We start from the raw sequence: 25,404 nt of genomic DNA on the forward strand, positions 1-25,404 counted from the left end.
GCAACATACCCTTCAACATTTCTCTGATGAAAATAGGGACGTCCTATTCCATAATAATGGTATTAATGTTATTATTTATATGCCACCCATTAAACATTTAAAAACATCCCTATAGAGGGCTGCCTTCAAATGTCTTCTAAAGGTATTAGTTATTTATTTCCTTGGCTCAGGGGTCACATAACTCAATACCCTCCAAATTCCTCCGATGAAAATAGGGACATCCTAAGGGAAAGCGGGACATTCCGGAATCAAATCAGAAACCAGGATGGATTCTGCAAATTCGGGAGTGTCCTTGGGGGGTCTTGGAGAGTCTACAGCAATGTAATGTAGGATTCCTTGCTGCTACACCACAGGATGTGTGCCAAAGTGGCAAGAACCATGGCTTTGTCCTGTAAGGGGCTAATATGTTAAGCATTACTTACACAAAAAGCAAGCTACGTAAGCTGGCAACAATAGCCCAATTAATCACCTCTGGCTTAGAGACCTCTTTCCAACTCTCATCCATCTCTCAGATGAGGGAGTAGCTGACAGGCAGGTAGCATTAGAAGCCTCCTGTCTTCCAACTAACTGAACCAAAACTAAGGCTTCAAAGCAAGCAGATAAACATATATGAGCTCGTTCTCACAGTACATACCAATTAGTCCTGGGCTTATCTTGACTACCAAGATGGCATTTGTAGGCCTTCAGGGACATTTGCACCATTTGGTTTTACACAGGTATACTATGCTTGCTCTAGACATGTGTCTCTGTACAGTGTGAAACCTAATTTTCTGTGTACAGAAAGCAAACCGTTCTGGAGCATGAATGATGGGGGAGGATTACTTTAGTACTAGGGCACCTCTTCCCTCCAAACCTGGCTGCATTATTTTGTTGGAGAAAAGGCTACTGTCAGAACAGTAAAGCCAGAAATCAGCATGTTTTTATCAAATAGATACAAACACAGCTTGGGTGATGTTACGGAACTTTGGTTTACCTGCAGGAGTGTCCTCATAATCCCGTGGGAGGGGTAGCAGAGACTGAACCAGGGACAGAAAAAAAGTTACGGAAAGTTCTCCAAAGAGTGAGGGATATATGAGGTGGCAGGGAGCCAAAGGCAGCTGTGTGGTAATGCTGTAGTGTTTGGGGGCTAAAGAAGAGAAAGCACTGGAAGCTGGGAAGCTGACAAGAGAAAGGGGGGAGTTAAAGTGAAAAGGAGAGAGATTGATTATACCTATCCTTCCGTTATTATCTGTCAGCAGCACATCAGAGAAAGGGGAAGTAGGTTAAGGCAGGAAGAGGAGGCCTTTTTCGCTCCATGGCAGAGCTTTTACCTGGGAAAGACTATGGAATTATGCAGTGCAGATACAGGCTCTGGGTGTTCCTCAATTGCATGTGTTTGCCAGCCAGCCAGCCAGATTTCTCTTGAAGTCGCATTGACTTTGTGGACCCAAGCCCAGTTTTAATCTTGGAAAACAAAAAGCAGGGTAGCACTGAAAATGGAATTTCAGTGGAGAGCAATGACCTGCACTCTTTAAAATAGAAAGAGACTTGACTCTGGCCAAGCATGTTTTGGCGCTAATTGGAAGAAGCACAAGGACGCAGGCTTTTCAATGAACAATTGATAACTGGTGGTGTGTTGACTGCACTAGGATATGAGAAAGCGGGTTCTCCTTCATGGAGAGCACATGTTTTGTGGGGGCAACCATGACATCCCCTGTTGCTGGGAGGGTTAGTATGGATGGCCACAAATTTGATTGGACAGCTCCAATTGTTGCTGGGGAGAATTTAATGTTTCAAAATTGTTTGATTGATGCGGGTGCTGTTTATTCCCTGTGCGCAGCGTTGAGCTTCCTCTTTTTGCTGCGCACATCGGACCACCCGCCCACCCTCCCTATATTTAGGGTTTGTTTGTGCTGACCTTGCTATTCTTGTCATGGGGTCATCTGCCTTTTGGAGCAGGGGCCTGGTAGGAGTTTTTACCATTTGGCTGCTTGACTGGTGCCATTTGGTTTTTTGCCTACTGCATAGCAAATCGTCACAACTTGTAAGGTTAGGCATTGGTTAATTTTGGTTGGTGGAGGGGATGTGGTTGGCTGTGCCTGCCTCTCCAATGCTGTTGCAACAAGGGTATTCTGGTAAAGGAATCCAGGGGCTTGCCATGCTCTTGTCCGGACCCCTGGCAAGGGGCAAGGGCTACGCAGGAGCCCCGGGAACATTTGGGGAGAGGTGAGAGCCTGGTGCCCAGCTCTATTCTCTCCACAAAAAATGTTTACCCTTACTGACTTCCACAGGCTTGCAGTTGTCAGTTCTGTTCCTACCTCTATGTGGGAACAGATAGTTGCTAATCAATGCCTAAGCAACCACTTACATACTGTAATTCAATAAAGTTGTGGCCAAAATTATGCCAAAAACCAAAATAAAAATGTTGTGTGAACTGTGTCTTTATTTGGGGGTGTTCTGCGGTGCCTTGACACACAACCTTGGGCTTGTGCATGTCAAAGAGCTCTTTAGCATAAGGCAAATTGGGCTAGGATGCTCACTTGTTCATAGCATCAACGTCCTACAAACACACTCAGATCTAGATAGGCAGCTAACCAAGACATACAAATTGCATACATACAAATCAGTATATAAAAGGAGACATTTAAAATACACCATAAGCAGAAGCAGCATAAAATCAATAAAAAGCAGCATAAAACCTGGAAGAAAAAAGAATGATGCAAAAAATTTAAGGGCACCAAAAATGTTTGTCTTTTGCAAGTTAAAAGGTCTGGGAGGATAGAAAAAAGGCAGGCATGATGCAAATTGTTGGTTACATAATCTGGAGGATCACATGCCCGAGTCCTTGCCCATTGCCTGCAGAAGGTCTTTGTCCAGCAAAACCACTTCTGCAAGTACTTTTCTTATTTTTTCCTTCCATGTTCATATTGGAAAGGCTTTTTTCTTATTAGAAATCAAAGAACAGAAAACAGCTTTTCCGTTGCTATGGTGACAACAATTCCTGAATAGCCCAAATGGACTAAATGTAGACAACCTGTCAGTAGGAAACCATCCATCCAATCATTCCACTGAAAATGAACATACTTTCAGAAATTGTGATCAATAAACACATTACCCCCACTAAATGATTATTTCAGTCAGAGATTTGGATTGCTATTCAAAGGAAAAATGAAGAGTGTTAAGTTCTTAGACGTGCTTGGCTGTGCTCTGTATGGGAGTCTATACAGCTGAATAAAGAAAAAGTTGGAAACAATTCAGATATATATACGTTTCCTTCTTAGAACATGTGAAACACTGATTTTAAACAGCTATGTAGATTTCATTCAGCAAGGATGGGGAACTTCTCTTATTGGACTCCAACCCCCATCACTCCTAGCCAGCAATAGCCAGCAGTCAGGGATAAGGGGAGTTATAGTCTAGCCACATCTGGACTACATCTGCAGCCCAATAACATTTCTGGTATTGTGTAGCCAGATTCAAAAGAGGGTGAGATGCCTGTACCTTTAATATTTGTGTAGAAGCACAGTTCTCAGGTAAGCTACATTGGCTGAAATTCCCACTATGTTCCCTACCCTCTTTTCTGTGTATGTTGCCACACTGTGTTGGACAGCTTTGCAAATATAGTATCCTGCCACATGTGTTTCCTGCAACACCCAAAGTTTTGCATTTATTTATATAATCTTTTCCATGGGTCTCTCTGTGACCTTGAACGGCAAGCAATCCCTTAACAAGAATGCCAATGCAAGCACATCAGGCTTTTACCGTATTTTTCTGTCTATAAGATACCCCTATGTATAAGACGCCCCCTATTTTTGGGGACTCACAAATCGCCAATCCATCCTTGGCACTATCCGTGTATAGGACGCCCCCTAATTTTTGACATTGTTTTTTAGGGGGGGCTAGTCTTATACACTGAAAAATACGGTACTTTCTTAATATGCATGCTTAGAACTGTAGCCTAAGTGAACTTATATGAAAGTCGATTATTCTAGCCTTCACATTTTAGTATCCTCCATCAGAGTTGACTCAAGGGTTTTGAAGGGCCCATGGGCAAACTGTCTAAGGCTGCAATCCTAACTCTACTTACCTAGGAGTATGCCTTACTTTTGAGTAGGCATGGCTAGAATTGGACTGCAAGGAGAGATGTGTCTTGTTGTAGCTTGGGCAAACGAAGGCATCCGGTTCTGCTGTTCCAGATGCACCACAGAGTTTCTTCTGTGGTTCCTCCCAGCAGTAATTTCTCTTTGGATCATTGGTGTGAATTTAAGATTTGAAGAATGAGAGACAAAGAGAAACTGAAATTGACAGATTTGCCCATCTCTAGCTAGCAGTGAAGATGGTGGCACCTGGGGATTAATGGTACACTAGCAATTAAGTTAGTTTGTGGTTAGTGGTAGGTCTGCAGCAAACGCACCCAGGCCAGCCCACCAGGCAACTGATGGGTCATATAAAAATTACACACATTTATGTGCCACAGTCTAGTTAAAAAAGGCTTCTGGCTACTTCTTGACTGCCTGAACTAATTTATTTTTCTGTTCTCTGGTAGTTTCTATCTTTTTCTTTCTAAAAAGTGTCTGAATTCAGATGAGGTTTTATATCTAGGTTTAGTTACACAGAAGAGAAAGAAAGAAGACCACAATGCAACACAGAAGCCTCAGATTTTCCAAAACACTGAAGAGGAGATAAATTTAATGTTATTCCCTTGGCACGAACATTCAATCAGTAGCTCCGTACTCTTCACTGTGCCAAATGATATTTGTGGGGTGGTGGGATGTGGAACGGCACTCTTTTTTTATTACCCAACAAGTACCATATTGCAGGCTCTTCAGGGATTCACCTAATAAGACCCGATAAATATTAATATCTTGGCTACAATTAGCTGGCAGATGCCGATCATCTAATCAATCAGAAGCCACTTCACAAAGCCCAAGGTACAGGAGTTATAGGCCTTCATCAATATGATTTATGCACTGGAATATTCCCAGAAATTCCTGTGCTGTGCAGTCTTCTCCAGAGAACAAAAGAATTTTATTTTTATTTTTTATCTCTGAGGTTCAGTTCACAGTAATATAAATGCTAAAAAAAAGTAAAGCCATAATCCAGCTGTTTTGTTCTGCAGCCTTATGAATTCTATCCCTCTGTGAGGGGAAATGCAACAAAGCAAGTTTATAATTTATACAGGCTTCAGCAGTATAATCTGTTTGATGGATAGAAGATCAGCTTACTGGAAAATATGGAAACAAGAGTTTTTCAAAGTGTCTTTGAAAAAACACTTAGGGGGTCGCAGTTCCCTTCCAGGATTTAAACTTTGGACAAGAGACTGATAATAGTACTCCAGGCTGCTTTGCCTATAAGTCTTCTATAAGTCTCATTTTTAAAATGTTTGAGCTCTCACCTGCACAAACTAATCTCTGCTCATGTAGCAAGTTAGCTATCCATGTTCAGAGCAGGCTCCTTTTTGTTTTGTTTTTTTTAAAAAATATATTTATTAACAGTTTTATTTTAATTACAATGCCAATAAACAAGACAATATCACATCTCTTAACTTAATTTTCTTAGCTTCTTTGGACTCCCTCACATCTCCCGCTCCTGCGTTCTTGTCTATAAAACTTTGTCCAGCAAATTTATCCCCATGTTTCTATTCTTATTGTCTAATTTTCCAATGTTATATCTCTAGTTTTAAATATCTTTTTGCTCAAATCTTAAGACATTAAATATAACTTAGAACTTCCAAATATTAATCTTTTCTTAAATTTAACTTATCTTCATAATTCACATCCTCTAGCTTAATGGTGCCAAGTTGTTTATACTCTAGCATCCTTCTTAACATTCATACAGTTTACAATATTTTTGTAGATAGGTCTTGAATTTCTTCCAGTCTTCTTCTATCGTCTCCTCTCCCAGGTCTCAGAGCAGGCTCCTTTTTGAACACTGGAGAAAAATAATGGGAAGGGGTTTCATGTCTTGATCAGGAACTCCTCAAAGGCATCTACATCCCGCACGATGCCTAGGTATAGCTCCAGGTAGGAACCCACTCCCTCTAGTTGCTAGCTGCTATTGCTGAGCACACTTCTTCATTGTTCTTAAATCCAACTCCATGGCCTTTTGAATTATTGCCTGTCAAACAGGTGCAAAGGTCTATGGAGAATAGAAGGCCATGGCAGTCTAGCCATACCTGAAAAGGAAGGCAATACCAACATATTTGCATGATTACCACACACACAAGCATTCCAATAGACTGAGGCATCAGATCACCCAAGGTAGAAGGTGGATCAAGGGAAGGAACGTTCAAGGCATAAGGGCTGGGAACAGTACATGGCAGTATGGGTCATAGGTAAAAGGAAGGTCTTTGGGGGGTCTGGACTGCAAGCATTGTTGTCGACATACTGGCTAGCCCCCAGCTGGATCATGCCCTTCCAGCTGTGACGATCCCCTGATCTCTGGTGAGACCTAAATCAGCGACGCATAGTGTGCTCAGGCTTTTGAAGTCTATTAGCAGAGCATACTGCGCAAACAGAACAGGCATGAGGCTTGTGAAAACATACTAACAGCTAAAGATTTATTAAGCATAAATCAGGACAAAGAAAACATGTTGTCTCCCTTTCTTCTCCTCAGAGAGACAGTGAAAAGCAAAAGCTATACACACAACGGAAGTTCCCAGCAAGCTGTGCTGAAATGTAAACAGACATGTGACATGCAACAGTTCCATGTCTGCAACTAAAGGTGGAATGGAATTTTCCAACCAGCATTGCACGTGGATTGTTCTGTAGGTAGAAGCACAATGTTCCTGATTGGTATGTGAAGCAAGCTATCTTTAAGATAGTTAAGCATTAAGAAGGATTTGCCATGAAATGTGGAATAGAAGTAATATGAATCAATCGATCAGAGTATAGGAATCTGCCTTATACTGAGCCTGATGGGTGGTCTAGCTTGGTATTGTCTATGCTCAGTGGCAGCTGCATTCAGGCAGGGTTTCAGATAGGGTACTCTCCCAGCTCTATCTGGAGATGGTAGGAATTGATCCTGGGACCTGCATGCAAAGCAGATACTCTAGCACTCTAGAGTAATGGATGGGTAGACATTTGTTCTGATCAAGCCAAGGAATTCTTCAGAACTAAGGTGGTGATTCCTCAATCACCAGATGTGAGACCATAAACCATGGAAGTTCCAATTTAGAACAGGTCATGTGATGCCACATGTTTGCAAAGCCAACCCATTTCATGAAATGGTTTGTTTTCTACCACCCTTCTACACTACCCTTAAAAATAGATGGTGACATTTTCAGTATCAGCTTTGAGTTAGAAAGAAGTGGTTGCCTCTTTGTTGGGCTCATCATCAAATTGATTTTCCTATGTTAAATTAGTGCTTATCTGCACTGAATTAGACCTGCAATTCTTAGTTTTGGTTCAACATCTGTCAGATATTATTGTGTATTAGAAGTGCAATGGCAGTGCAGGCAAAATGAAAAATAGATAGGGACTGTCAACACAGTTAATGAAAGCATCTCAAGCAAAAGTGTTTAAATCAGGACTAATGTTAGCAGGCTAATTGCTTTTGCTTATGCTTTATATAATGAATGTATTCTCTGTCATGTAGCAGGATTCCCAGGTGTTATCTCCCCCATCCCACTTAGATACTTCTTGCTTATCTCAAGAATGTTAATCTTTTAGAACAGATGGTTGGCCCTTTAAGAAACTAAAGTTAGGGGTCTGGGAGAGGTAGACTGGAGGTCAGAGGCCTAAAAAGGCCCAGCTAGCTCTCAGCCTTTGTTGGAACAAGCTGCTCACTTGGTTTTCTCTGTAGAGCTACAACCTCGAACCTTGTCACCCTCATCAGACCTGAGCACAGCAGCTTTGGAAATGTGCTATTCAGGAGAATTGTGGAAAATTTCAAAGGTGGTTTCCAGTTGCTCGGTGCTGCCACCACCAGATAAAACAGAGTTGCCTAACAGAAGAGCAGTAGGTAATGTGAATCAGGAGGAGATCCACTTGAGAATGGAAAACCTTCCATTTGGGCAAATGGGGCACTGTCCCACCAGCCTCTGCCATTAACCCAGCTCCCCCCTGCCCTGCCAGGTGATGGCAGTGCCCGTCAGCATCCTTTTCCCCAGGTCTCACTGTTGCCCCTTGTAGAACTCATCGGAGCTGACATTGGTGACAAGACTAGAATTAGTTGGTTCTGCTTGTCATTGGCTCTGGCTCAGCCTATCTGTTGGTCTCACTGCCTGCCATTCCTCCAGTTGCCAGGGGGCCACTTCAGTTCTGGACCTGGCATGGGATGTACCTGCTGTAGACGACTTATAACAACTAGAAAATGCTCCCCTGGCTGTCTGTTCAATTATCCACTGAACAGCTCCAGCAGGTAGTACAGGCTTTTCCTATGGCATGAATAAATAAAGATTTCCAGGTGCTAGCATGCAAATGTATCATTTTACATGACAGAGTGACAAAACATGCTCTGTGAATGGGCTCTGTAATGAAAAATAAATTATCCTAAAGTCTGGGGCGCCATTTGGTCCAGGCCCAGGGTGCCCCACCTCCCATGAAGTCAAGAGAATACTTACTTTTACCACTAGATGTTTTTAGGGATATAATGATGAAATAAAGTTTTCATCAGTTATCAGAAGTCTCGGAAGCACTGCATTAATATAAGTCCAGTGACATATAAATACTAATCCAGATCTGATTAGAGAATATAATGTTCCAAGCAACACGTTTCCTTTCTCTTAAAAGAGAGATTTATAGCACAGCTATAATTTAATCTCAAGGATAAATTGCTAACTTGTTTTTGTGGCAAACCTCAGTGTCATTACTGCAGTGATTTTTCTCCATAATCAAAATGTATTTTACCGATTCAGCTGTTCTGCAGGCTGACAAGAGTTTTCTACTCGTTCATCCCATCATTTAAGGGAATGGCTTACTCTCCCCACCGCCACCCCCAGTGCAAGGATTCTTTGTTAGTTGTTTTTATAAAGCTGTCGTGATGCTTACAATGTCCTATCTGCCATTTAGATGATTACAGAAGGTAGGCTTTGGTGACAAGCTTACAGATTGTAATGAAAACCAGCACCTTTATTGCATTCAGACCAAAGCCTATAATGGCTTCAGAATGATTGCCTTAAGATGCTTGCGTGTGTAAACCAAACAAGGCTCCTCCTTCTACCCTTTCAAAACATTCTTTACTCCACTTGAACAGTAAATAATTTAATAGGAAGAGTAGTGTCATCAGGGATAGTACTTAATGGCAGAAAGCCAGGCTTCATTCAGCAGAGAACATCTCACCTGCAGCCTCAAACTAGGGTTTAAAAATAAACATAAAAATGAGTAGGGTGCTGTTAAACAGGCAGCACCAAAGGGGACCCAATGACTCTCTAGTGCCAAAAGACTCACAAAACACAGGAACAATTGTTGCACAGTACTTTGTGTGTCCGTGGGGTGGGGGAGCTGTAGGGTAATTAAATCCATAATTGTTTGACTGCACCATGGAATGCATAAGTGCAAAGTGAATGTGCTCTCAGGTATAACCCTAACCTACAAATTATGAAATAATTTGATCAATCAAAACTGAGTGTATCTAAGCACTGGTGAGTACCTACCAGCCCAAAATGAAGCTTTTGCTGGTTCACCGACTGCTTCATGTAGCATGTTTAGAAATGGTAGGCAAGCACCCCTCAAAGACACACATGCCAAATCATCACCAATTTTTCATTTTCTCATGCCTCTAGACAGGCATTTTATGGTGATGGTGCCTAAGCGTTCATATGTGATAGTGGTGTCAAATTCTGCTTTGGGGGCTGAAATACCCACCTGTGCCTATAGCCCTGTTCTGCATTGACTCTGCATTGCACAGCTGCAGGGAATGGCTTGGTGAGTTCAAGGGTGCACTCCAAGTTCAGACAGTGATAGGCCCAACAGGCCTGGCCAGTGCTCCATGTGAATGCATGAAGCGGGGAGGGAGATTCCCCTGCTGGGCCCACTAGAGCAGGCATAGGCAAACTTGGCCCTCCAGGTGTTTTGGGACTACAACTCCCATCATCCCTAGCTAACAGGACCAGTGGTCATGAATGATGGGAACTGTAGTCTCAAAACATCTGGAGGGCCGAGTTTGCCTATGCCTGCACTAGAGGATCACCATGTCAAATGACTCCACTCCCTGACTTGTGTTTATGTGTAAGTTCCTCCACACGATTGGGATCCCTTTGCAATCAGGGCTCAGAATCACATGGAGAAGCTTACATACCGTCAGCTTGGCATGCTCAGGTTCCCCTTCAAACCTGGTATTGAGTGCACGGAGATAAGGATAACAGAGTCAAGGGCACATTGACACTGTGAATGATTTCTGAAGAGGGCTTTGGCTGACAGGTTTTTGTGGAAAGGGTTCCTTGAAAGCAGAAAGCTTGAAAAGTGGCTTCCTAACTGATTAAGAAGATTTAGATGCATTTCTTGTACTTTAAGAAAGGTTTGATTAGACTGGATACATACATTTGCAATTGCAAGTGAAATGGTTAATTGCTGGATATGTCAAGAGCCTATGGAACCAGGTAAACAAATACTACTGTGGAGGCTTTGAACTAGACCACAGCTATACACTTCCAGCAGGATCACACTATATAATATATCCAGCTTTTACTACTAGTATGGAGAGCATTTAGATTACAGTGAAACTGCATAGAAACACTAAAATATTGGTGGAAATGTATGCCTGATTTTTGTTTTGAAGCAAGGGGTCTGTTTATGAAATGATACACCTCTTCCTCCTTGAACATTTTAGCAACATTTTGCAAGCCCTGAAACAAGAGAGAAGTGTCACTCATTTCCATTAGCACCCTCATTGTTTTCCATATCCTCATTCCTGCCTGTGACTTTTTGCACTCTGGGTGCCATCAAAGCCCGGCTCATCTCTCATGGAAGAGCCAGGATGCATCAAGATTAAAAAGAGAGGGGAAGAAAAAGCCCAAACCATAAATCTACATTTCCTAGGAGAAGCCTGTCTTACTGGTATTAGACAATATGGCTGGCAATAGCCAGTGATTTGCAGCTTCTATAGTACACGTAGGTTAGCCAGATGCCCCATATTTTAAGGGTCATCCTTCATTTTAAAGGGGTTATTTCATATCACAGAACATCATGGAGCTGTGGAATGGATGAGCATTTCAGTGCCTTAGAAACAGAGCCATTTTGGATGTGATGATTGCAGCCAGGAGACTAGGAAGTGCAATTGTCATGTACGTGATCCCTTTTGCAGGGTAGAATTGTGCAAGTTGCTTGTGCATCCTGTCCCTCTGTTTTCACCACAGTTCCACGTATCTCACCTTCCTGTGTACTAACATTTTGATTCTAACCTTGCTGACTTTCAGATAAGTTGCATTGATTTCAGCAGAATTTCTTTCCAATACATATATGATTGCAGCTCAAAACTCCATAGCGTCCCTTCCTTTGTGAACTGGAAACGCAAATGTTCATCTCTTGAGTCTGGACACTTAAGAGTTACTGGAAGGTGGCCTTCCAGCTTCAAATGCAAGATGTGGGGTAGGGTGCCATAACTTGGAGTAATGTAAATTGTAGATAGTACTTTCTTCAGTTGTGGAGTGTCATGCTGCTATAAAGTGCCTGCCACATACTGACTCAGACTGGTGAACCAACAGTCCTAGTAACATCAGCCCACACTGCTGCTCCTCTCAAGAGTTATTTTGCAAGTCTAATTGAGAAGGGTTTTATCCCCAAGCAACAGACAAAGCAGAAGTGCATGATACATCTAATCTGTGGTGAGATCCACTGACCTCATATGCCTTCTGGACCTGATAGATCTCACCATAGCTGTGAAGGGCAAGAACTCACTTTGCATATTCTGTCAGAAGCAAGGACGGGATTTTCTGAAAATCTTGATTTTGAGTTAATCCACATGGATTTAAAAAAATCCCTGTTTAGCTTCTAGATCTTGACAAGAAATGAATCATTTCTTTTTGCTGGTTCCACTAAAAAGACAAACAATTCTTGCATATTTGTATACATTACTCTAAGTATAAAACTATATGCAGCCCTTGATCTTTCAACCTGAGCCTCCTGCTTTCATTACTCTGTCATTTTTAATGGGATTATTTTCTGTGGATTTTAATTGTCGATGCCCATTTTAATGTTTTAACAGGACAGTTTTAATTGTGTGTTTTAATTCTGGATGTTCATATTTTAATGCTTGTGCAATTTTATACTTGTAAACTGCTTAGACGCCTATTTTGGCATAGAGCAGCATACAGATTAAATATTACTAATACTATAAATATCATATCATATCATATTGTAATAGAATACAGCCCAGGTTTCCCAAATTGAACCCATATAAACATAAACTTTTTAATGGAAAGGACAGTGCACAAGTGTCTTGACATAAGAGCACACTCAATGAAAGAGATGATCCGATGTGGGCAAAGTAGAATTGGTCTGGAACTATTAAATTATGTGTACAAATCTATTTAAAATGGGCTTCTCCACCTAATAAGAAGTAACGAAACTACTGCTGAGAGATGTGCAAACTGGCTTTGAGATCTTTTAAGTGGAGACCAAATTCAGAAGACCAAATATGGTTTGTCCTTTCCTGATGAACTTAGCCCCTTACCTCAGTTTTGCACAGAAAAAGGATTCTGCTAGGGGTCTGCCAATTGCTGCTCCCCTCCCCCCCCAATCTGAGACATAATGATCATATTACAAACAAGCACAAAGGGGAACGATGTATGTTTTAAAATTGATCCCCAAATGCAGTCAGCCTTTGCTTTTCCTTTGTCATCACAGGGGCTATAAAAGGAACCCTTTGGCTGTGAAGCACACAGATGCAGTGGCTACATTTGGGGTTATTTGTCTTATTGCTTTAAGTGCATTTGGCAGTAATTTCTGCCTTTCCTTTTTCAATGAATGGTGGACCGCTTTTCCCTCATTGCCTGCTCAAACCATTTTTAAGGCACATCACCATTTACAGCTGTTGAATAAGCTCCCAGCATGGTGGGGGTTTTTAGTGCTTTTCTTTTCTTTTATTGCAAATAATGGAAAGGAATGCAGACACCTTCTGCCTTTTCCTTCCTACCTACCTACCTACCTACCTATCTACCGTCTGTCTGTCTGTCTGTCTGTCTATCTATCTATCTATCTATCTATCTATCATCTATCTATCATCTATATTGTTCCATTACTGTCTTCTGGGTGCACCTTTTCTTTTCTTGTATATATCTGAAGCACCTATGAAAAAACAGCTTCAGAGACATTTTCATGGGGACTCCGGCAAGGAAAGAAAGAGTTAAAGTCCCGCTCCCCACCCTAAACAGTCCTGCGGGTGCTCAGGCTCCCCTCTGAGTGCTCTAAAAATGTGCTTTGCTGATTACATTCATACAATTAGTTTGGCTCTTAAGTGGAGAGTTTTAGATGTAGAGACAAAATGGCAGAAATGTACTAATGACTTTCCTGTTCACAGACCCAAAACGGAAAGAAAGGGGGACAAGAGTTCTACCCTACACATAATAGAGGTCTAGGTACACGGGACGCGGGTGGCGCTGTGGTCTAAGCCACTGAGCCTACGGCTTGCTGATGAGAAGGTCGGCGGTTTGAATCCCTACAACGGAGTGAACTCCCATTGTTCGGTCCCAGCTCCTGCCCACCTAGCAGTCTGAAAGCACATCAAAGTGCAAGTAGCTAAATAGGTACCGCTCTGGCAGGAAGGTAAACGGTGTTTCTGTGCCCTGCTCTGGTTTGCTAGAAGTGGCTTAGTCATGCTGGCCACATGACCTGGGAGCTGTCTGTAGACAAACACCAGCTCCCTCGGCCTATAGAGCAAGGTGAGCACCGCAACCCCAGAGTTGTCCGCGACTGGACCTGATGGTCAGGGGTACCTTTACCTTTACCTTTTAGGTACGAATAGCCTTTATTTCTGTAGGGACAGGATTGGGGCAAGCTGGACAACCTCAGGAGTGGTACCATGGAGCCCCATGGAGGGGACTAACAGAATACAGCTGTAACAGGAAGGCAGCCTCTACTGATAGATTGTGTGCTTGGCGATTGTGTGCTGAAAGGGGTGTGAGCACAGGCTCTTGGTGGTGAAGGAAATATATTCTGCACATGTTCAGTCACACCCTTCCTGCTTAATCAAAGGGTGTCAAGGACTCATAAAATAGACCTTGGGTCCTGTTCTTATTACCTGGCCCCGCCTTTCCCAGGAAGTCCAAGACAGTGTTCATTGTTTTGTGCCCTGCTCATTGTATTTCCACAACAACCCCTTAAGGTAGTTACTAAGACTTCAGTGCCTGGTGTGCTCTGGTCCACGGGGTCACGAAGAGTCAGACACGACTAAACGACTAAACAAAACAAGACTTCAGTGCTGATATCGACAACTAGTTCAGGGACTGAGTCCACACTCAAATTAAGCCATGCTGTTTATATTAACAGATCTGATAGCTACACTTCTACTAGGCTGAGTTGTTTAAATCATAATCAATAAATGCTTTGATTTAATTAACATGATTAATTGTCATGTACCCCTAGGGAGTTGAAGGTTTGGTGGGGAATCAATGTTATATTTTGTGTGGTGTACAGCCTCACATTTGTTTTAGGCGTGATTGTGCCATGTAAACTGGAGGATTAAATTGAAAACTAAAAGAAGATAATTGAAAAGCAAAATGTACCTTTAAAACAGGGAAATTAGATGCAGGCTAAACTTTTGTTGCCTTAGCTCAATAGTATCATTTAACAAAAAAAGAAAAAAAAGGCGCTGTTAAAATAGACTAAGCTGAAAAGTTAATTATATAAAAAGTACACATTAATGAACATAATTAAAAATGGACTTTTGCTGACCTCCGAAGGGAACAAAGGCTCATTGCAAACTTCACAGGGTTTTACATTTGGCAAGAGCAGTACAGTATCTGTGGTAATTAGACTTTCAACACGTTTGGCTATGCTAATTGGATCTAAGTTCTAATTAGTTTCTTTATGTAACTAAGAATGACACAGTGCTGAATGAATTTAATGTGCTTTTACAGCTCAACCTGGCTGTTGGCATCAGTTTCCATCCTTCTTTTCATGCAGAAGGCTTGCCTTTATTTCATCTGTAAGATGGCTGTGATTAATTTTTACAAGGAGATGCATCTATGGATGTTTTGAGTCTGAACTTTTGATTGGCCTTTGGATATTTGTGTGGATTAGCAAGTGAGTAGTCCACACCATTATCTCAATCACAGAAAATGGAAAGCTTGCCTGAGGGCCAAACTAGTTGCCGTGCTAAGGCTGTGACTCACAGTGGCCATAAAGGGCAGTCATGCGTCATCAACCCCCCTACACAATGTCCCAACATCACTTTCTCTAATAATACTACTTTCATGAATAACTAGAACCTGAGGACATCCAGTGAAGCTGAATGTTGGAAGATGGTGGGCTGGGAAAAATGAAAGAACGAACAGAGCACAGTTAAACTATGGATCCAGTTACAGATAGGTAGCCGTGTTGGTCTGCCATAGTAAAAACAAAAACAAAAACAAAAAAAAAATTCCTTCCAGTAGTACCTTAAAGACCAACTAAGTTAGTTCTTGGTATGAGCTTTCGTGTGCATGCACACTTCTTCAGATACACAGTTAGTTCTTGGTATGAGCTTTCGTGTGCATGCACACTTCTTCAGATAAACTATGGAGTTCACTTTGACAAGACATAGCGATAGCCACTGACTTGGATAGCTTTATAATGATTCTGGACATATTCATGATGGATAAGGCTAAAAGCCTCAGTGACTATGTGCTACCTTCGCAGTCAGAGGCAGTGTGCCTTAGAAAGGCAGTTACTGGTCTATGGCCATACAACCCTGAACACTGCCTCTGACATATTGTCTGATCTCAGAAGCTTAGCAGGGTCAGGCCTGGTTAGTACTTGGATGGGAGAAAGGCAGTTGCTGGGAATCGCAAATTGGGCGAGTGCTGTTGTACGCAGGTCCTGCTTCCTGGCTTTCCATGGGCATCTGGTTTGCCACCGTGAGAACAGAATTCTGGACTAGATGGGCTTTTGAGATGATACAACATGGCCTTTCTCATACAAATTCAGATGGTCAGTGCTGACAACACTGGAGCCAAAAAAGGCACGAAACTGGAAAAGACACACACTTTTAACAATCATATTAATAGAGCAGAAAGGTGGCATCAACACCCCACCAAGTTGAATTGGAGTCTTGGCAGGCGTGGAGGGACTTTAAGCCTCCCCTCTCTGTAGTGGTTCCCATGTGGATCAGAAACCCTGTGCCTGCTATTTGCTTAGAAAGAAAAGCATTTGGTGGTGCTAATCATAGGTTCTCCCTGATGTAGACAAGTAATGTTGTTGGACTACAGTTCCCATTATCCTTAACCATTGGCTGTGCTGACTGGGCCTGATGGAGTTGGAAATCCAACAACATCTGGAGGGTCACAAGTTCCCTATCCCTGATCTCAGGATTCTACTTCAAAAAAATGTCAAAGTGGATCCCACAGGTCTGATCTCTGCCCACCCCTAATCTATAGAACCATTTTAAAACCAGATTTTATGGCATGGCTTTATTCACTGAACTTTGGGAATCATGCTGTTTCTGAAAGTGTTGACAATTTCTTGGCGTCAGCTCCCCAGCACATATAACAGAACAACGCTTACAAGCTGTGACCTGCCAAGCTCAGCACAGCCCACCAGCCATGCATCGTGGCCTTATTTTTAAGTCTCTCTCTAGGCTGGTTCACACACCCATGCACATCATTTTTCTACATTTGCATACCTGCCAACATTTCTCCTATGAAAATAGGAATGTCCTATTCCATGATGGTAATTTTATTATTTATGCCCTGCCCATCTTACTGGGTCGCCCCAGACACTCTGGGTGGCTTCCAACATACATAAAAACATCATAAACCATTAAACATTAAAAACCTACCCTATGCAGGGCTGCCTACAGATGTATCAGAGCAAACGGCAATCTGCTTAAAACCCAAATTGACATTTGCTCCAATTGCAAAAAGCAGCTTTTCGCAGAGGCAAAACAACAACATTCAGAACTTTTAAGTGCAGCCCTGTGCCTGGAAAGAGATAAATGTGGATAAACTCTAATTCTTCAGTCTTATTTTGGAATTTTGTACCTGGCATCTTGTGGGTCTGTCAAACGCCAGACCTCTTGATTAATGACTAAATTGTCTGAGTATACCCTTGAACTTCTTTTAGAGGGCCAGGAAAAAACTTCCTAATTCAGGCTCCCATCAATGGAGCTGATTAGAGCTCTAGGCCATTCCTGTGCACTTCATTTGTCCTTCTAATCCCACTTTGAAAGCTTTCTTAGCTCTTGTAGATTATAGATTGACTTCTCCATGCACTCATTTCCTTCAAAGGTTGCTGAAAAGTACCCTACTGTTGCAAACACTGGATAAAGGGGTTTGGCTGCATCTTAAGTTAGCCAAGGATGATTAAGATGCAGTTCCATGCATTTCATATACCCTAGTGTCGAAGGCACCTTATATAGAATAAAAATTACATTATTAATACATATGATTTATTCTGATGATCCTAAGCCAATTAGGAACTCTCCATTAACTTCAGGGAGAGGCTGAACAAGAACCTGAAAGTGACCTATCTGCAAGAAGACATTAATTTTATTCTTTTAGCAACAATCCAGCAGTGGATAGCATTTCCCAAAAGGATGCTGTAGAAATGGCTACAACAGAATGGTGAATTCAATTTAAAGGGATGTGTACTACTCTTTTCTAGAAAAGTTGTTGCTAGAGCAAATGTCAAAAAGTATCCCTGAAAAATGATCTATGAGGGTAGCACTGAAATTCCTCATAGTCTCAATTTTCATACTGAGAAGCCTGGTGGGAAACATTTGGCTCATGGGCCATAACTTCACCGTCCCTGTTTTAATGTTCCTCATTGGCTTCAGAACCCACACTAAATCCCATCTCTGTTATGCATTTTACTGTTGGTCCCTTACAATATTGACTGATGCTCAGAATAGATAGATGACAGATTAGATAGATAGATGATAGATAGATATAGATGATAGAGGATAGATAGATAGATGATGATAGATGATAGATAGATAGATAGATAGATAGATAGATAGATAGATAGATAGATGATAGATAGATAGATGATAGATAGATGATAGATAGATAGATAGATAGATAGATAGATAGATAGATAGATAGATAGATAGATGATAGATGGATGATAGATATAGATAGATGATAGATGATAGATAGATAGATAGATGATAGATAAATAGATAGATATAGATAGATAGATGATAGATGATAGATAGATAGATAGATAGATGATAGATAGATATAGATAGATAGATACACACACCTACCTAGATATATCTATGTATGAATCAATTTTATCCCAGCTTTTACAGAGTCCAAATAGGCTCTCAAAATAAGCCACAAAATACAATGAAACAATCAGGACAACAACAAGCCTGCAGACAGTTAAAAACTTGTAAGTAAAAACAACTATAAACAGCAGTAAAAGACACCAAAAACCTCAGGAAAAAAATCAATCAATTTACTCATTCAGAGCTATTAAATTATTTTTTGTTTAACAAACACAACTAAGCTAACATTGCAGTGAAAAGGCCCACTATTATTCAGTTTGGCCTCTCAAGGACAAAAGTATTCTTAAAACAAAGTATTCAGGCTGTGGTGGAAGAAGTGGTGAGATGGGCAGTGATTTCAAGATTATAGGTGAAGCCAGAGAATAGGTTCTCTCCATTCTGCCAACCTAACATGGCATTAGGATAATTAAGAAATTCTCTAGCGATCAAGGTTATCCAACCTGGTGCTCTACAGACATTGTAAACTATTACTCCCACCAGCCCCAAGCAGCATAAATAATAGTCAAGGATAAATAAATAACCCAAATCTATGCTGGGAGATGTAGTCCACAATATCTGGAGGACACCATATTGCCTATGTCCTCTGTAAATAATTTGTGGACAGGTTCATATTGGAGAAGTACCGGTAATCTTTTCAGTATCCTTTTCTGTTTCACTGATAATAGGAGATGGTTTTTTTGTGTATATAGTAACCAAAGCATATTCTCTTTTACTAATGGTTGGAAAACTTGTTGAACTACCCTTCCCATCACACTAAGTTAGTTCTTGGTATGAGCTTTCATGTGCATACACACTTCTTCAGATAGAAGTGTGCATGCACACGAAAGCTCATACCAAGAACTAACTTAGTTGGTCTTTAAGGTGCCACTGGAAGGAATTTTTTTGTTTTTACCCTTCCCATCATTCTTGACCATTTGTCATGCCGGCTAGGGTTGATGGAAGTTGGAGTTCAACCACACTTCAAGAGCGATAGGTTTCCTCATCCCTACTTTAAATAGAAATAACTGCTCATATTTCATGATCAACAGAGTGACACATCTTTTTCTGTGTTTCAGCTGGGCTGCTGGAATCCTGTCACTGGTCTCAACGGCTCATTAACAGACAGAAGGCTGGAGAATAACATGCGTGGGGTGGTCCTACGTGTAGTGACAGTGCTGGTAAGCAGAATCTGATTTTCCTCTTGAAATAAAAAATATAAAAATATATATACTTTATTTTGGCTCTTCACTTACAGTCTGTTGGCTACTATTTAGAAGAAAAAGCAAAGCAACAAAACTATGACATTATTCAACAATTTGAGCAAAATAAGGTGAAACTTTTCTACTGACTATTGTACCATCAGGCTTATATTTGTCAATTTTTGCCACCCCACAAAATAATTATTTTACCAATAGAGTTAAATTTCAGCATGGAATTAAATGCATTGTTCTGCTTCTTCCATCACTGTGTGCTAAGTTATGTGAGCCATGTGCATTAGTTGGAAAGGGCAAAACAAAGTGGGCCCGTTAGCTCAAGCTCTAAATGATGCATAAGAGGCAGTCATCCACCAATTACTGCAGCAAATTGATTGCCGTTTCACACAAATTACTGCACTCAGAAAATATTAAAGATAATCTTAGGGTGAATTACATTAGTTCAGTAAAACAATTGCTACACTCTTTTCAGCCATATTTTGCTTTTGCTTTCTGAGTATTCTGCGTCGTATGCCAGGCACAAAGCAAGGCGTGAAAAAGATTACAATGATTAACAATGATTCGAACAGTTAAAATTTACTATAAGTGCTATACACAGATTAAGAAGACGACAATCCCTGCCCACATACTTACAGTCTGGCAAAGCAATTCAAACCACCTTTGTGGCTGGGAGGAGGGGATGGATTAGGCAGAGGTGGCCCTCCACACAGCTCTGCTAGACTCTTCCACCTGTTGAACAGTGGGATCTGTGCAAGTGGCAGGCAGTGGAGAGTACCAGAATGGGGCTTACTGGCACAGGGCTGAGCTGCCATTGGAGCCCCTGCCCTCATTTAGCAGCATGATGACAACTCAGCCATTCTGAGTCATGTCATTAATCCATCTAATTTAACATTGTCTACTCTGACTGCCAGTAGTTCTCCAGAGTGGAAAATGACAGAGGCCTTTTGCATCCCTGCTGAGATGCCAGTGATTGAACCTGAGACCCTCTGCATGCAAAATGTGTGTTCTACCACTTACCTATGGTCCCTTATCTGGCACTGACAGATCACCATTTTTAGAAGACTGACAGAAACTTACTTTGGATGTTATCTGAAGTTCTTTTTAGTGAATCTTTGTTGCAGTTTGCATGTTGTTGTTGTCATCTTCATTTTTGATATTGCACCATCTAATCCCCCGAGTCAGGAGGATTCTCAGCTGTTGTGAATGAGCTCCAGTTTTAATTGTCTGCAGATTCTCCTTCAACCACCATTAGTAGTGACATGGCAAACAGGTCACGGGGAAACAGTTTCTGACCCATAGGACTCTTCGTTCAAGACCCACAGCAGTAACCCCTTCTCCTTTTCAATGCTTTCTATTTTGTAAACAAGACTCATACCTTTTCCACTAAGCTAAACTAAGTTGGAGTGAGCAACTGCAAAATGACAAGGCTGTATTATTTGTAGTTTGTGTGTTCCAGCTAATTTGATGTTCATCAAAGTAGCATCACAGTAGCAGAAGCTGGTCTTTGTACTTTGCTTGCTACAGATTTGAAATGGATTGAACATAATATCCCTGCAATGAAAATGCTCAGTGAATGTTCAACATAATTCAAATTAGTTTCTCGTTGTATTTTCCCCTGCTTCTATAATTTCATCTCTATTTTATCATTTCAGTTAGCTGGCCAGCATGCGTTCTTCTGGCAAACAACTATATTATGAAGATTTAGTGACTTTGATACTTATGTGCATAGGAAAAAGAAATGCACCATTACTCACGCCAATATAGGCTCATATGATCTGAGAGAGAGACAGAGATTTAAAGTTCAGGATTTCACACATGACAGATTGGTTATTCCACCTCCATCCTCACACCTGCTGGTGTTCACCCTGCAACAATTTTGTTTAGAAAACAATGAAAACGCATTTCACCTGAATAGAAACCTATATTTAAAATGTGCCCATATGCATGTTCAGTTGTACAGCATTTTTAAATAAGAAAGCCTGGATTCAGATACCCAGTTCTTTCAACCACCTGGTCTACTGTCCCAATCCCTAGGACCATCATTTCTTAGAACTGTAGAGGTGGAAGAGACTCCAAGGATCATCTAATCTAACAGCCTACATTGCAGGAATCTCAACTAAAATATCCATGACAGATGGCCATCCAACCTCTGCTTAAAAGCCTCTAAAGAAGGAGTGTCTATCAACTTCTAAGGGAGAACATTCCACTGTCAAACATTCTTCCTGATGCTTAATCGGAATCTCCTTTCTAAGACCTTGAATCTACTAGTTAGGGTCCTACCCTCTAGAGCAGCAAAAAACAAGTTTGCTCTGTCTTCTATATGACAGCCCTCCAAATATTTAAAGAGGGCTGTCATGTCTCAATCTCTTCTTATCAAGGCTAGACATACCCAACTTCCTCAACCCTTACTCATAAGGCTTGATTTCCAGGCCCTTGGTCCTCTTGGTCAGCCTTCTCTGAACACGTTTCAGTTTGTCAATATCCTTCTTAAACTGTGGTGCCCAGAGCTGGACACAGTACTCCCAAGTATGATCTGACCAAGGTAGAATAGAGTGGTAAAATATTTCCCTTGATCTGGAAACTAGACTCTGATTGATGCAACCTAGAATAGCATAAGCTTAATTTACTGCTGTATCATACTGTTGACTCATGTTAAACGTGTGGTCTACTAAGACCCCTAGATCTTTTTCACACATACTACTGGCAAGCCATGTGTCTTCAATATACGCTACATCCACAGCATTCCCCTGATCCACCAAGATTGTAATTCTATCAAAAAAAAACAAAAGAAATGTGTCTTCAGGACATAGTCCTGGGACCAAGTCAGCTGTGAACTTGCGCTGTAAGTTATCCCATCATTCCTTGTCACCTTCTCTGTCCCATAGGGGATGGTGGTGGTAAGGAAACCTAGAGGGATGTAGGGCAGTCTTAGAAGGATAATGGGTCTACATTACCCATTTGCTGTGCTTGCAAGAACTTCCTGCTGGAGTAACAGGGTGTGCCTTCTTCTGCACACTTGAGGATTTTAAGTCCAAGTCTTGCTATGTGGACTTAATGCCTTTTACCAAGCATGAAATACCACTCAAACTTCTTTAGTCCTTCCCCAACTGTTCCTGTCTGTGGACCTGGGGTGTCACTCCTCCGAAAGCAGGAGTATGGCTTCTGTTCTATAATACCCAAATTATTTAGGACAGTGGCATGAATACTGTAAAGAAAAGGAAGATAACACTAGGTGAATCTCTCCACTTTAGTGTGTTATCATCTACTTGTGTGCCCACAAAGTTAAGGTGGACTGATAGTATTTCTCTTTCAGCTCTGATGAACTTTGATGACATTACACATTTAGGGCTCAGCAAAAAACAAAACTCAGGTTCTGCTTTCATGATTATGGCTTACTCATCACGTTGCAATTGTGTGGGATGGAACCTTTATTCAATCTAAGAATAAAAATGCACTTATCTCTCAACAGATCTAGGCTGGCTTAGGAAGAGAGCATTAGTAGGCACTGGTTGCTAATTTTAGCCCACTGTATCTTTTGTTGTCTCAAATCTTTTAGTTGTCATGATGGATAATGAAGGAGGTGATGAGAAAATGTTATATAAAGTAGCAAGGAATTTTTTTTAGTGTATACCATTAATTGGGAACAGTAGTTTGTTATGGGTACTTGGAATTTAGCTCTGTGAGGGGTCTCCTAACAATTCTCAGCATCCATTGACAAATGACAGTTCCCAAGATTATTTGGGGGGCAGTGACAATAGCTAAAATGATATGAGACTGATAAAATATATGGTGTGCATGTGACCCAGGTCAGCTTTCTTGCAAGAAGCAGATAGAACTGAGCCAAAACCATGAATCCAATCTTGATTTTGTGTGTGTGTTCAATGACACCCTTGAAAGTATTGCTATTTTCCCTATGGGACACTCAAACAGCTTGATTTAGCCAGCAATCTTCCTTCCTCCCTTCTCCTCACTCTTTCACTTTGAAGCATAAAGGAGAGGGCTCTCATTCTGGCAAAAGTCTAGTTCTCCGTAGGAATATAGGAAGCTGCCTTCTACTGAGTCAGATCATTTATCCATCTAGCTCAGTATTGTCTACACAGGAGGCAGCAGTTCTTCTAGGTTTCAAGCAGAGTGTTCTCTCCCACCCCTACCTGGAGATGTGGGGGATTGAACCTTGAACCTTCTACATTGCAAAAGAGATGATCTCTCACTGAGCTACAGCCTTTCCTTGACTTCCTTGAATTTGTAGTCCAGAAGCACATGGAGGGCCATGCCCTTGAACTGTGCTGCTCTGGTGACCTTGTGGGAAATTAAAATGACTGTATGTTTCTACCACAGCCAAGTAAGGCCATGTCTGGGAGCCCAAACATATAGGAGTGATTCCTCTAGAGGCTACTTTGCCAAAGGCATGCTCAGTCCTTTTGCTGACCCTGAGCATGAGTGCCCAGTAGCATAGCATAATAGACAAAATATGGCACATTACAGATTACATGCAAAATCTGAAAGATAGATGGGACATTATAGCTGGAATTTCCATTCCTTACAACTGTAAAATGTGTTTGATAGGGCCACCAGGGGCCAGGATGAAATTGCTTCAGGACTATAACTGGCCTAGAGGCAGCCAATTGTCTATACCTGCTTTTGACTGGACTTAACCGTCCGGGGGTCCTTTACCTTTACCTTACTACCTGCTTTAAAGAACTGGTGTTCTTTCCAGAACTTAATGTCAGTCACTCTACTGACAATTATGTTCTGTTTTCACAGTAATAACATTTCAGATCTGCCCGCCCTCCTGAAGCCTGTTTATATCATGTTGGCATATTTTCTATTGACTTGCTGCAAATGATCCTATATCCTAGCACACAATCATGAATTCTAACACACATTGCCTATTTCTCTTTGAAAGGAAATATTCATCATAAAGCAAGGGAGGCTCATACAGTGAACCGTAAGAAAGGGGAGATGAAGTATGCAAATATATTCAGATGGCCAATAATGGCACAGGGTACCATCACACTTGTCTTTTTCTCCTGTATTGATACCATTTGCTCACTCATTTATTTCAAAGCTTTGGGTTTTTTTAAAAAAATAGTATTTCATTTATTTTCTCAAAATAAGGCTATTGGGAGGATTCATTACAAAAAACAAGAACAGCTCTCTTGTACTTTTTTATATTGTGAATCTTTCCCCATCCCTGCTTTATATGAAGTGCTGGGTTGCTTCAGATTGGCATGGTCTCTTCTATTTATTTTTATAGCCGCGGTCCACCAGTGGCTTTTTACATTTAAAGTAAGTGATCAGTTGATCATCTAGCACTGGCTGGTTCCTAAGACTCTTGCACAGCATGCACTGCTCCAGCAAAGCACTTTGTATGAAAAGTACCTGGCTGGATCAATGCATTGCACATGCACTTCTTTCTGGATCAATCCATTCTTTGCAATTATCCACCAAGTGCCATTTGAAATACTAGAAGTTGGCCTATGTTCTCCTATTGGATCATTGTCTACAGTCTGCTCACATCTTTTTCTTTTTAAAAATTGGTGATTTCAGAGAAAGAAGAGGGACTGCGAGGAGGGGTGTACAATATCTGTCCCCCACCCACTCTCTGTTTCTATTCACTCTTCTCACTAAACAGATCCTAGTCTCTTTTCATTTCATTCCTTCCATCTTGCTTTCTGTGGGACCAGTATGGTGCAGTGATTTGGGGAGATTGGACATTTGTACAATAAAACATCTAATCTTGCTTACAAACCCTGTTCAGTGGGGTGGCCTTGAACACCTTTCTCTACACTTTTCACTACCTTTCTCACCTAATAGGCCTGTTGTGTTTATAAGTGTGTTGCATGTGTGTTGTGATTATTCAAAA

General features: G+C 41.2%; 1 protein-coding gene across 7 annotated transcripts in view; it reads left to right on the forward strand.

Annotated features, from left to right (window-relative positions):
- GRID2 (glutamate ionotropic receptor delta type subunit 2) overlaps nt 1-25,404 on the forward strand; it is a 792,384-nt gene that overhangs the window by 575,464 nt on the left and 191,516 nt on the right. For all 7 annotated transcript variants that reach the window (XR_014171606.1, XR_014171607.1, XM_081924868.1 and 4 more), the window contains exon 9: nt 19,401-19,502. Coding sequence is in view for 5 of the 7 variants with exons in the window: in XM_081924868.1 (XP_081780994.1) it covers nt 19,401-19,502 (102 nt within the window). In the remaining 2 variants the exon portion in view is untranslated. The remainder of the gene's footprint in view (nt 1-19,400; nt 19,503-25,404) is intronic.

This window comes from Podarcis melisellensis (genome assembly GCF_964234715.1).
Source record: "Podarcis melisellensis genome assembly, chromosome: 9".
Taxonomy (NCBI): domain Eukaryota; kingdom Metazoa; phylum Chordata; class Lepidosauria; order Squamata; family Lacertidae; genus Podarcis; species Podarcis melisellensis.